At 39.4% G+C, this 14,212-nt stretch overlaps 1 protein-coding gene across 1 annotated transcript in view; it reads left to right on the top strand.

Moving 5' to 3' along the window:
* Positions 1-3,268, top strand: part of LOC311088927 (uncharacterized protein) — a gene marked incomplete at its 5' end in the record, with an annotated part of 42,424 nt that extends 39,156 nt beyond the window's left edge. The window contains one exon of the mRNA XM_084123312.1: positions 2,810-3,268. Within this exon, the coding sequence (XP_083979438.1) occupies positions 2,810-2,859 (50 nt within the window). The 3' untranslated portion in view covers positions 2,860-3,268. The remainder of the gene's footprint in view (positions 1-2,809) is intronic.
* Positions 3,269-14,212: the final 10,944 nt, after the last annotated feature.

Here is a 14,212-nt window from a genome sequence, read left to right as displayed (position 1 = left end):
CAGTTTCCCCAGAGCCTCCACAGTTCACTTACATCCATCAGAAGTCTCTTGGCTCCACTCCAGCCCTCCCAGAACCTCCGGAGTCCTCTCCATCCTCCAGCCGTCACCCTGTTGACCCCAGTGCAGAGGAGGCAGCAAAGGAGGAAGATCCTCTTAATGCTCTGCGACAAGTCCGGTGGTCCCAAAGCTCCCCAGTGGGTGATCCTCAGTCCGGTGGTCCCGAAGGTAGCAATTATTGATTTACATACCTCGGAATGGACTCCCACATATGCTTCCACTCCTCTCTTGGGATGGCTCCAGAGGTCTCTCGGCTTTACCATGGCCTGTCATCCCTCCGGCTGCACTGGTGTACCTCCTCCTACCGTCTCTGCCTGGGTTCATTGCCCCCCTGGCTCCTCTGCAAACTTTTGGGCTTTCGGTGGATTCCACCGGGCTCCTCAATCCCATCAGCTCTACCATCATCTTCACTCTCTCCAGCTCCATCTCGGCCTTCCCAGCCCCTGGCTCCGCCATGGTCCTTGGATCCCTTGACTCCTGCAGTGTCACTGTGGTTCTCCAGCTGTTTGGCTCTGCCTTGGTCTCCAGGCTCCCTGACTCCGCCTCGGTCTTCTGTCCCCTGGCTCTGCAACTCCCAAGTGCTATTTGGTGGGCCTTCATACCTCCGGCTCCATCTGGACATCCCACTCCACCGGCTCCCACATGCTCTTCTCCTCCAACAGCTGTTCCACCATGATCACCTCCTCCACAGACTCCTCTGACACCCCCTCCCCAATCCCTGTGTCCTAGTTTGCCATGGTTACTCAGTAGTTAATTGATTTGTCCCACATGTGCCTTGTTTTACCCCTCATTATCTTGCGTATGTATATTTCCCTGTTTTGTTAAAGTCCCACTGAAGTGCCTTGGAACATGCAGCTTTGTATGAGCGTTGATGTAATTTGCAGTGAAACAGGAAGCTAATGCGGAACAAATTGAATGGCTCCTCCCCCTTTTCAAATAGCCAATAGCGTTTAGTTTACCTCACAGACTGCAAGTCGTACTTGACAGCACCATGGAAGCGAATCCGAGCACTGATGATACGTTGGATTCAATAGTAGAGGTGTGAATAAATTCTAGCCATTTCATTCTTAACCAACGTACAGTTGGAAAATGGAATAAAACTTGAGCGTTTGAGCAACTGAATACACATCTCCAACCCATATTGCTCCGTGACGTGTCAATGGTCGCTTTGGCCAGGTGGTGCTTATAGCATAGGGGGCGGGACGCTTTAGATTCTAGAGAGAATTTGATTGGACAGAAGATGTGATGAGAAGCTGAAGTCCGCAGTGATGTCATAAAAATCTGTGATCCATTTAAGCTTAAGTGAGAGACAGTAAGTTTTGAATGCTTATATCTCCTAAATGCGAATTTTGTCATTGTTTTGGAGCACACTAGCTTATTCATAACCTTACGGCTAACATATTCATACTAAAAGCTAAAAAACTTACATTTCGATTTCAGAGGGCCTTTAAGTTCTTTGTCTGTTCTCGTCTGTTTTATATGGTTTGGTTTTCCAGTCTTCTGGTGTTCCTGAGTTTTGCTTAATAAATGACTGCTGCAATTAGATCCTTGCCTACACTCTCCTGATTTGAACCAACCTATGACAATATCAGCATCATTCAGTTATCATTTAACAACTACAATATAACACTGTATATTAAATTATTATTATTATTATGCTAAATATATCACATAAATACAATATTGTTCCAAAGCAGTTTTACAAGGAATATTGTGATGTTCAAATAGATAAGAAGAAAACAGCAAGGAAAGGTCATGTTACACATGAAACTCAAGACAGACGATGAACTCAAGTGTGACTTTATTAACAGATAAGCTCAATAACAATATTGCAGATCCAAAATGTGGTAAGCACAGATGGCAATGGCGGATAGTGGCTGGATGAAATGATAACAGCAGTCCAAGTGATCACAGGCAGACAAAGAAAAGATAGACAAAACTAGTGCTATGAACATAAGAGGATGTCTTGACAAAGCACACATATGTTCATTTGGACAGATGTGATCAGACCACATAGATTTAGTTATAATTATTTCTTTATTAATTATTAAATATTTACAATGATTTTCAATAAATAGGAGGGATGCAAACAGCATAAGACAGACACTCGTCACATGAAACTCTATGATGACAGATGTGGCACAAGTTTGGATTTGATGGTAGCCCAGAGCTGAATGGGTGTTCCCAAGGTGTGGGTAGATAAAGAAAAGATGTTATAGTAAATAATTAATTAAAGTAACAGTGGGAAAAAAGAAACAAAACTCCCACCTTAAAGAGCTAGTGGTACAGAAAGACCAGAATATGGAAATTTACAGTAACTACTGTACATCCCTCGCTAAACAGATGAGTCTTCAGTCGAGAAAACAACAAAGGGCATAAAACCGAGCCTTGGGGCACACCATAATTTACCATTCTTGGGTCAGATAATTGTTCATTTACTCAGAAAAGTGATAGAAACAGGAATAATCTAACTTGGGCCTCTTCACAAATTTCAAATCAGTTTTCAAGACATACAGGTTATGATTTATACAGTCAAACATTTCTATCAGTTTTCAACATTATATAATTTTATCCACATTATCAAAATAAAACAAGAGAGAACAGATGTGTTGAATGATAAAGAAGCAGACAAATTCGCAGAATAGTTTCTGCTCCACTAAAGGTCGTAGTGAATACATTATATAAATACAATATGAGGTGTATTGGATTTTGTATATACGTATTGATTCTGTACCTTGTGTTTCATGTGCAGGAATGAACGGAAGTTCTGTTACTGTTGGTTGGACTGTGATCGTGCGGTGATCTTCCATCGATATTGAAAAATCTTCAAGCAGAAAACTGTTTGTTGAGATTTCTGAAGATAAGATTTAATTGTATAATTGCTCTCACTTTTCTTTTCTTTTTTTTTTTGCAAATGAAAGTGTTCAATAACATCAAGCATCCAGACTTGTGTCCATTACAGCTCCCTCCAGATCTGCATTAGGGTTCACAAAAAATCGATCCAGAAATGTTACATCATCTTTGAGACGTGGACAATTACATGTAGGATATGACAGTGTTTAAAGGCTCTCTTTGTATTCAGTACATAATATCAAACTGCCAATAGACAATATGTGATGTAAAGAAACTGTGACCTATAGGACAAGAAAGATAATTAAATATCTCTGTACTTAATTTGTTAAACTTGAAATGTCAGTATTTTAAATTTCATCATGGCGTCTAAGCAGACAACAGTTTGTGTTTTCTGCAATATATCTATATATATCTATATATATCTATATATATATATATATATTTTTTTTTTTTTATTTATTTTTTTTTTCTACATGTTAAAATGCTACAGAATATAGTCACAAGCGGCAATCATTGGGGCCAAAAAAACATGTGGATGATTAACAATCCAATCGAAATTGATCTATTATGTGGCTTTTACAGCAAAGTCCATCTTGAAACTTCAGTGAAGGTTAGGGTTAGATGAAACAGGTTTGAGCAACACACCGGTGTCAAAAAGGGCGACGTCATTCCCTCTTACTGTTAGATTTAACAAGAAGTCAGAAATACCCCTCTTTAAAAATGTTTACTGTCATAACGCATAATCACAATGTATGTGTTGTATGTGTGGACTCATATTCAACATATAAATTCAACATTTAAGTAGATGAATTGCATGTCATAGAATGTCACAGGACAGTTTCAAATGAATATAAAGATATCATTTGCAGCACAAAACTATCATATTATTCAAGTCTGCATGTTGTAAAAGGTAAATAAATGGAATAATTATTGGTCTGCAGGTGCTTGTGAGCTGCTGAGAATGTGTTGTCTGTATAATTAGGCTATTTATACTTGCAGTTTAACACGTTTGTTTTATTATTCATACCACAACAGTAAATAAGTGTGTCTTTATAGAATTTCTATAATATACATTATCTTGAAAAAGACAAACAAAACAGTCTCTTTCCAGGTTAAAAGGCTTAAAAGATTCTTTATCCTGTGGCTTCCTCTTGTGGACAACATTAATATCACAGCCTTCATCTTTCAGTTGAAGTGACAGCCCAGACAGCAACATAGTGTCAGCCCAGATCCGACCCACATCTGGTACGTGTTGAGTCCACATGTGCCAGATGCCAGATTCTATTCGATAGTAGGACTGAAAAAGGTTGGACTGTAATAGGTGATGGTTTATTTCTAGCTTTCCTCTATGGGGTGTCGATCAGAACACACTGGATTCAATCAGTTCCATGCAAAGGAGGTTTAGTGTTGACAGTCTTTGGCTGTACGCAACACAGCAATACACAGGCTTTACAGCTTAATAGGGTATTTATAGATGTGTGTGATCTACAAAAGGAAAGGAATAAAATATATATATTAACAAATGTCTTGAGTATTATTACACAAACATTATTTCCAAAGCTACCAATCTCTCAAATAAAGAATCATCAAGTTCAATTCTAGAATAAATAAATAAATCAATATACAAGCAACACAATTATTATGCAACACCGCCACCCAATGGTCAGAAATGGTAAAACATTTAAAACCAAAACTATTCATGAAATGATTTAATCAAAAACATTACATTCTTAAACTTAAAATAACAAGAGTTTCAGCTATTAATGTGTTGATGATCACGTATACATACATACATACATACATACATACATGACATGAGCCAAACACCCCGCCAGAAGCCTTTTTTCCCTTGGTTGAACATTTTTAAAGTTAGAGCTTATTTAGAGATATCAGCCGGATGGCTTAGTGCAGGCGCTATTGGCACCAAATTTGTATCTCGTAAATTACCCCACTAATGTTGCCCAGAATGGTACCAAACTTCTACAGTAGTACAAATATTTGTACAAATATACCTATATAGGTTCTGTACTCATAAAACGAGGCATTGGAAAGTTTGTAAGTACATCAGGAGTTTATTTAAATACCACTTGCCTGACGGCTCATGCTACCGCTAACCCAGACGTCAAGGTCACTTCACTGAGTTAAGAAAAGTCCACGTAAAAGTCCTGACAGAAAGCAATGCATAAGGATGTAGTGTAACGACAAATTATTATTTATTACGAAGTGTTGACAACTTAGTGTTAACTAATAATTGTTATAAACTGGTACTAACAACAAAATATTAGTGTATTCCTGGAACTGGGCGTCGTTACACTACATCCTTATGCATCGCTTTCTGTCAGAAAAAAAGAAATTCTATTTATCAGCAAATAACTCAGCACTACTTAGGATTTAATCATATGGCTACATTTATTGTAAAGTTCAGACTCTAAGCTTTTAAATGACACCTATTGTGTTGATCAAGGCAGTAGTTTTGAAAAAAAATATTATGAATTTCTCACAACTAGGTGGCGCCAGCGGGCGGTACACTCCAGTTTAGAGGGACTACTCAGCACTCGTTAAAAGTTGATCAAAGTGGTTACATGCATTAAAAAGCTGAGATTCTACGCTTTAAGATGATACATATTGTGTGTTATTCCATGTTTGAAAACAAGCACAGACGTTTCCGGGAACATTGGAAAATACATTGCATCCCGGAAAGATGAGAGACTTGTTTTTTAGCCAAGTATGCATCACTTCGTGAGAAATCTCTTGTGATCAACGCAATGGATTATGTTGTGTCTGGGCTCTTTGTAATCGTGAGATTTAATGAGATTTCCACAATTCATGCATGTTTCATGGAGTTCAAATGTCACATCAATGCACCATCTATTTGCTTCACTGGATGTGCGCCTGTGCAGGTTCACAATCTCTTTTTAATTGTAACAACCTGCTGTAAATAATGATATTCCATTTTCCACAATTAATGCAAGCTTTAAGGGGTTAATAAGGAGACACAGCTGAACTAAGAGGACTAATCATATCAGTAACCATGACAAAGGTGATCAGAGGCCGGAGGCGGAGCCACAAGATCCACTCATTCAGGCGCTAATGGTGGTTGGATAACCTGCGGCTTGACGTCACAGCAAGGCATTGATGGTGAAGGGCTGCAAACTTCCAGCAGAGGTGGGGCTGGAGGACTGGCTGAGCACAGTGGTGACGGAGGCAGATGGAGACTTGACAGGGTCAAAGGTAAGACATAGTCCATGCAGGTCTCTGTCCTGTTTAGAAACAGGGATGAAAGATGAGACAAGGGGTGGGACAGGGTGGGAGACGATACCTCCGTGCTAAGTCAATCAGCCAGTCCTCAGTCTCTATTTCCACCAGAATACCCTCGGCCACTGATGTCCCTGGTCAGACTTACTGGGGGGCTGCTCTTCCGGGGCGAGGATCACTTGTCCTAGGGCTCTGGCTGACTCATCGTGGCAGGTTTTTAGCTCTCGTTTGGAATAAATATTTATACATATTGCATAGATGCACATGTCTTCACTAACAGGCATTAGGAGCTTTAATTGTTGATTGTTGAATTTTTTTATTGTTAATTGTTGATGGAACGGCAACAGCAGCCAGAAGTAAACGGTTAACTGCAGTAGCTAAGGAACTCAACAACTAAACTAAACAACAGTAAAGAGGACGGCGTAGGGGATGATTTCATTTCATTTTTTAAAAGCAAGAGAAGGGTTGCTTTGGGCATATAATGATGTACAGAAACAATTATAATGCCACATACCATACAACATTACATTACATTTCTTAACCCTCTGGGGTCTAAGGTGTTTTTGGGGTCCTTGAGATGTTCTGACATGCTCTTACATTTGTGCTTTTTTCAGTTGCTTATAAACATATTAAGGAATACCAATGAGTCGAAACTGAGGAGAACGAAGAAGGAGAAGATGGAGGAAGATGATGATGGGAAAGTGGCCTTCACTGACCTCCACAGCGTTCTCACTGGAGGAGATGATGAGGATGCACAGCAAGGGCTGTGTGTGCTGCCTGCACATCACAGATGTGCAGCTCACACGCTCAATCTCATTGCCAACAATGAGATTCATAAATGGTTGGCATCAAACCCAGAATCCAGGGCTGTTTACCGCAGTTCCACTGCTAAGTGTTCAGCACTATGGACCAAAGCTAGCCGGTCCACAGTTACATCTGAGTGCCTAGAAGAGATCAGTGAAAGGAAGTTGATTGTGCCCTCAGTAACCCGGTGGAACTCATTTTATGATGCCTATGTTTGGATCATAGAAATGCCACTAACTGACATTAACAATCTATGCACACAGATTCAGATTAAATGTATGAATGACAGGGAATACCAGTTTCTTAAGGAATATTGCTCCATTATGAAGCCTTTCTGTGCTGCACTGGACATCCTACAGGGTGAGGAAACTTGTTTTTATGGGACACTTCAACCAACACTTGAAGTTCTAATGCCAAAAACTTTAGCAATGCAAAATGGCCTTTCACAGATGCTCACTGGGTTGCCTGAAATAATTGTGGGAGCAATTAAAACTCGCTTTGCCTCAACAATTGACTCCAAGAATGCCCTACTGGCTGCCGTCTTGCTGCCTAAATTTAAACTTCACTGGGTAAAAGAGGAAACCAGAAGAGATCACATCAAGTACCTTCTCACCACTGAGTGCCGCACCCTAACAGTTGAAGAGCCTGCCACCCCAATGAGTGATGCTCCTCAACCTGCTGCAGTCACCTCCTTTGAGGATGACTTCTTTTCATTTGATGAAAAGCCTAATGCCATGGCTGATGCACCTATGTCAGTGGAAACAGAGGTAACAGCTTATTTCAATTCTGATCCAGTGATGGAAAGCCTGCATCAGTTTCCAAGAATAAAAAAATTGCACTACGCTATAATGCACCCACACCATCCAGTGCACCAGTCGAAAGACTTTTCAGTCTTGGGAGTCTGGTACTCACCCCAAAATGCAACCGTCTTGGTGATGGACGCTTTCAGCGCCTAATTCTGATGCGCTTCAACAGATATTTCAGTCAAGTGGGTATAATGGAATAGGCTAGCCCCCACCATAGCTGGAAGCACAGCTTCAATTTCCTTTTACTCTCATTGTTTCAATGGGTTTAGCTGCACGCTACCTCTGTTTTATGATAGGCAGGAAACATAACTTTTTAAATCCAGTTTTCCTGTTGGAAATGTCTGAGTCTGATCATTACTGAAGTTTCTGATTTTGAACCATATTTGCTGTCAGGCCTTTTTTTCTTGTATAACTTCCCTTATTACTGAACTTTGTTGAGTTTGACATTAATATGACTGAGCCATATTTTCTGTTAGGCCTGTAGGCCCAAGCACTTTAATTTAATTTAATTTAATCTTTGTATTCTCGCAAAGTGTCTAGTCCTATAGTTTCATAAGAGCCCATTGCAATCTGTCTGGTCATTGTAGCAAGTGGATTTATTTTAACCTGCCTTTATTTGGTAGCCTGTTTTGTTTTAGTCTTTTTAGAGGCAAAGGCCTAAGGGTTTTTTTCTTCTGTGTTATCTTACTAAGCAGTTAGGCTATGTTTAGCCTATATGTTCATTTCTATGGACTAAAATGACCGAGGCTAAGGGGTTGGTCCTCCAATTGCACTTTATACTTGAGAAAGCATAGCCTAAGCTATGTTCATCATGTGCACTTTGTGCATGACAGTTTTGTGTTGTGAACCTCTTGAATTCAAAGAGAATAAAGAACAAATGTGCATCTTGTCATGGCATTAGAGTTTACTTATGTTGTGTCTAATATTAATAGACCCAAGCTATTCACGGATATTGCCAGATAATAATTTTACCTCTACCATACTTTTAACAGACTTGGATCATTTGTGATTTTGTCTGTCATCCTTTCTTGTCTTGAGCCTTCACTTTGCCAATTATATGCTATATTGTTAGTAGCCTGGATAGCCCACAGTCATTATGGAACATCAAATTGCCTTCTACTGGATGTAAAATGCTCTGTATTACATTTAGTCATTTTAGAATTTTAAGTTCTACCTTGTAGTTATTTTCGTGAAAGTAACTCAAAAGTAATGCAGGAGTAATGTAACGCATTACAATTCTGAGACAGTAATATTGTAAGGTAAAGTATTACATTAAAATAACAGTAACAAGTAATCTATAATGTATTACAGTTTGGAAGTAACTTGCACAACACTGCTGAGGACACTGTGCAACCGTATCAATTTGAACCGGAGTCGGAAAACAGGACGTTTCTAAATGGTTGGTTAACGTAATGTCACTTTGATCTATCTTTGTATTGTAGCGTCTGGACCAATCGGACACACACAATTCATTTATTTAATGAATAATCCAGCAAACTCACTGTGAAACTTTCACCAAAACTTAACATCCCAAATGACGCTAACACACTGGCAGGACGGTGTCTTGTTACAGGGAACACAGAGAGTTTTTACGATCGAAAGGTATGTGGCGCATGTGGAAGAGAGAGACAATGGGAAGAAACAATCTTCCATGCAGACTTCGCTGCATTAATCAGAGACGAACTGAGCTAGAAATGAACGTGCATCCCAGAAACTGTGTGAATGAGTGTGATGTTTTGTGTCCTATTATGTATACACCATGGTATGTATTTTATTATACAACCAACGGTCAATGTAACTTTACCTGTTTCATGTCTCCTATCTAATTAATCCTCATTTGATGACTCACGCTTTGATGTACATCACCTTCTCTTAGAATGCAGTGTGGATTTGTTATATCTATCTGAGTATTAATTAACAGAAAAGAGGTAAGGCAGATTTGAGATAACGTCATAAATCTTCACCACAGAGGAAACTCCCGCCAGACAGTCCACCCTTCTCATTGGTACAGCAAACCCAGAGAGGGGTGGCCATTCTCAGGCTTTATTAGAGACGGACCACAGTGACCGCCCTCTCTCCTCAACGCTTCTCATCCGACAACAAGGCAGCTTCTGCTGTTACTGGGGGAGGGGCTGGACCCCTTCCCCCCCCCCCACTTGGGCCCAGCTCCCTGGGCCCAAACAGGCCTAAGCAATGCCTGCCATGCTTTCATACTCCAAAAAGGGAGTCAGACTTTTCTGCAATCCAGAAAACAACTGCAACTTTACCATCACTGATGCAACGATCCACTCCTGGTCTTCTCAGACATCCAGCATGCCCTCAGCAAGCCAGGACAGCAGGCTTCGACTCACAACAGCCATGTGCTCGAAGCCACCATGCTTTTCTTCAAGGCCATAGACCCATCAACGAATCCAATCTTCATCCACTTTTTTCCACGATTGCAACTGCCATGCAAGTATACTGTAATGAGGTGCTCTGAAGATAAGCTTATGGTTCTTTTCATACTAAAATAGATCTTACTCCAGAGTTCTATTTCCTGTTTCCGGTTCCACATCACTCACCCCTTTACCTGCATGTATGTATGTATGGATAAATGTATGTATGTTTGTTTGTTTGGCTTAGTTTAGTTATGTTTGTGATTTAGTTAATAAAACTTGTGCATAATTATGAATTTGGTTTCTGATCCTCTGTTTGCATACAAAGTCCCTTTTACGATTTTGATCTTGTTACATGCTCTAAATTGCTGTACATGATAAGGAATAATTAATTTTCAGCGACCATGAAGATACATTTTCCTTAGAATAAATGAATAATCAAAGAGTTCGTTGGAACTGAATAATTTATTGTAATATTAATTTGGCTTACCTCAAAGTTAATCTAATTAACTGACCCAAATATTAATAATTAATCATAATTAATAATTATGGATTATTATTAATATTTCCCCTTTGAGCTACTATTGTTACAGTATGTACTGGCAGAGTAGTAGTGAGATATGAACACTATGTGTTTACTGATGTATACGTTAGTTCATTGACAGATTGATGTTACAGCTAATGGTCATGAAAAACTTTTTTTCGGTAAATGTAGGCTTGTCAGTGATGCGTAACGTTATCTATGCAGTGTTAGGCACAACTGTCAGGGCTGAAGCACTAAAATTTTACTGATCTGTTTAAAAAATAAGCAGTCTGTGAGACTATGACAGTCATTAGGCACATAAACAACACATAATCAGACAGGAGCTAATACCTTTTTCAATGTTCTCGTTTATAAAGCAGTCTGGTGAGATGATTCGCGCAAACATGAAAGCATTGACGTTGATTGTGGGGAATATTCCCGCGCGGACTATGATGATTGACAGCTCACTCACAAGCGAGGGCGGGTCTGTTTTGAAACGCTGCTGTCAATCAACAATCGTGGGAGGGGCGTCGATTTTGTGACGTCACAAAATCGAACGGCTTGATTTGAGACGGGGGAAAACATATAAGAAGATTAAAAAAAGACCACTGGATGGATTTTTATCATTATATGATGGTTGTGTACAGGCACTGCCAACACACATTTCAGTACAATCAACTTGTAAAAGTGCATGTACCATTATATGACCCCTTTAACAGTGTGTAAGGATGCAATTCAAGGTAAAGGCAGTTCCAGGTTAAAAAAGATTGCCAGATGATCAGATAGACCAATATCGATAGAAGACAGCTGTGACACAATTGCATCGTTTGCAATCACAAGATCCAGTGTATGACATTTGTTATGTGTTGGACCGCTAATAAACTGTTTAAGATTAAAAATAGAAAGTCCTTTGTCATCACACAGTCATTTTGGTCAATGTGTATGTTGAAGTCCCCTGGAATGAGGATTGTCTTGAATTTAAAACACAACATTGACAATAAGTCAGCAAACTCAGACATAAAAGCTTCATTTGCCTTTTGTGGTCGATAGACAGTAGCGATGGTAATTTCCATAGGAGCGGAAATACTCGAAACAAGGCATTCAAATGATGAGAAATGTGGTACACACACAGCGCTGATGTTAAGTTGCAAACTGTGAACCACAATAATTCCCCCACCTCGACCAGTAAGTCGCGGGAGACAAAAGAGTCCATACCCCTCAGAAGTAATCTTGTTAAAGAGGAGTCCATCATTTTGTTTATTCCATGTTTCAGTTAAAAACAGTATGTCCAGTTTTCGATCTGCAATGATGTCTGACAAAAGTAGGGCTTTGTTGTTTACTGAGCGTGCATTGAACAACGCCACATTTACGGGGCTCTGGTACACAGCAGAAGGCAGAAGGCGAACGAGTGATGAAAGATTACTGAAGACTGCACCAGTATGAGTGCTCTTTTATAATATTTTCGACTCTTTTCGCCGACTCATAGGCACGCAGATGCTGTTAGAAGAAGAAAGGCAGTAACTGCGTCTTAAACTCCGATGCATGTACTGTCTTTGTCTCAGCAGGCCAGCGTTATGACAGAGTTCATAAGCATCTTTTTGGAAACGGTAGTTCTGTTTAAAATTCAGCAACTGGTGTGCGGTGTACCTTAAAGCCATGCTCCGTGAGTCCAGGACCGCAACAGTCCCAAAGCAGCGAATATTCACAAGGCCACAGGGTAAACTCCTCCGATTAGGTCCTCCAGAGAACACAGGCTGATAAAAGCAATAATCCAACAAATGAGGAATAGTCCCACAACATTGCAAGAGTGAAGAGAACTAAAAACAGCAAGTTTGATAACCCCGCGTTCAACGTAAAAACAAAGAAATAAACAAACAGTGAAAGGAGCGGCAGCCAAAGTGCGCCAGCGTACCCAATCATGACCAAAATAACCCCTCTGCCTCTAACACCTAGATCAATATCCAGAAATAAAATATCCCCCAAAACACAGCATTGATGTATAGTTTATAAATTATATTTATATTAAAGACTCCCTGTGATGAAAATCAAGTTATTAATGTTAATTTTATGTCTATGTGGTGTTTTTAATATGCTTTAAGACAAACCATGTGCAAAATTAATCAACATCGTTGCTCAGTATTTTCGCCATAAAACTGTAGTGAACCAAAGACACCAAAGTAAAACGCATTACCATTCTGATACATCAACTTGTAGATGACCCTGTATAATTCACTCTTCCACTTTTTCTGAATCAGTTTCTGGTTCAAACATATATGGCTGAAGTAAACCAGTATTTCCACTTGCCACTGTGCAGCGGTGTACAATGAGTGGATCTCTGAGCTGGAGTGAGTGAGTTGAGGCGGGGCTCATTGGCATATTCATGAACCGCGTATACTAAATGAAGCAAGGGTGTGGAGTTACATTCAAGCTATTTTAAGGCATGAATAAAAAATAATAATAATAAAAATAAAAAAAAATGAATAGATACTGTAGATATCCATATATCCATCCCTCATCCACTCATCCTTCTATTATGGATCAATATCATGGATAGAGATATAGGAAAGGGCTGCACACTTATGCAATAAATAACTAAATGAAATAATAAAATATTGTAATTGCTATTGAATGATATTTGTGTGTGGGAGCTGCATGCAAAATTATTATTAATAATAATAAAAACGGGCTCAAAATCACATTTTAAAGGGTTTATTGCATGAAAAACAGGCTTTTTAATAAATAAACAAGTGATCAATGTATAGTAAACAAATGTGAAAAAAAAAAAATCATGCTTTGACATTTAAATTCGAACACTGTTTGTGAAACAAACAAAGTTAAATGTGGCAAAGTAAATATATAAATAAATACACTATATAAATGAAAAGTTGTGTTTTCATTTCATTATCGTTGTACACTTGGCGGCTTAGTTGTAACACTGTGCTATAACTAACCCCGCTGTGTAAAAAAATATTTTAAGCCTAGCTAACAGTTGCTTGGAGTTGCTGATATGTTTCAAAATGGTGCGATGTTTTAGCCAACAAGACAGTGATTAAGGTAATATAAAGTTAGATTTGGTGACGTACACACCCAACTCAGAAACCGAAAAAAACGTATGATGCAAAAATGTACTTGCATGGTGTCAAAACACTCTTTGTCCAGAATCTTCACGAAATCTTATCAAAACTTTCCACAAAACCGCGGGAGACCGTCTTCTGGCAGTGAGAGAAAAAGAGACACAGCTTGCTTGACCCTGACTAACTATGTAAAAGGTCGGTGTTACATTTAACCCCGCGTAAGTTTGTGCCCCGATCTCCCCTATACATCTCCTCTGTGAATGTGTAAACCCCAAAGACCCAGTGTGTAAAGGGTAAATGAGGACCATAGGAGGGTTTATATTTAGACCCCTTCTATTATTGACTGCTATTAGGATGTGAAGAGAGTTTCAACCAGGGGCCCGTTCTTCGTACGTTGCTAACTCAGTTTGCTGGATTTGATTGTTGGCGATTTGGCATGATCTTGGATTGTTTGGTTCTTCGACG

Source organism: Abramis brama, assembly GCF_963993115.1.
Source record: "Abramis brama genome assembly, chromosome: 8".
Classification (NCBI taxonomy): domain Eukaryota; kingdom Metazoa; phylum Chordata; class Actinopteri; order Cypriniformes; family Leuciscidae; genus Abramis; species Abramis brama.
The sequence above is the reverse complement of the archived record's forward strand: the minus strand, read 5'-3'. Positions and strand labels throughout refer to the sequence as shown.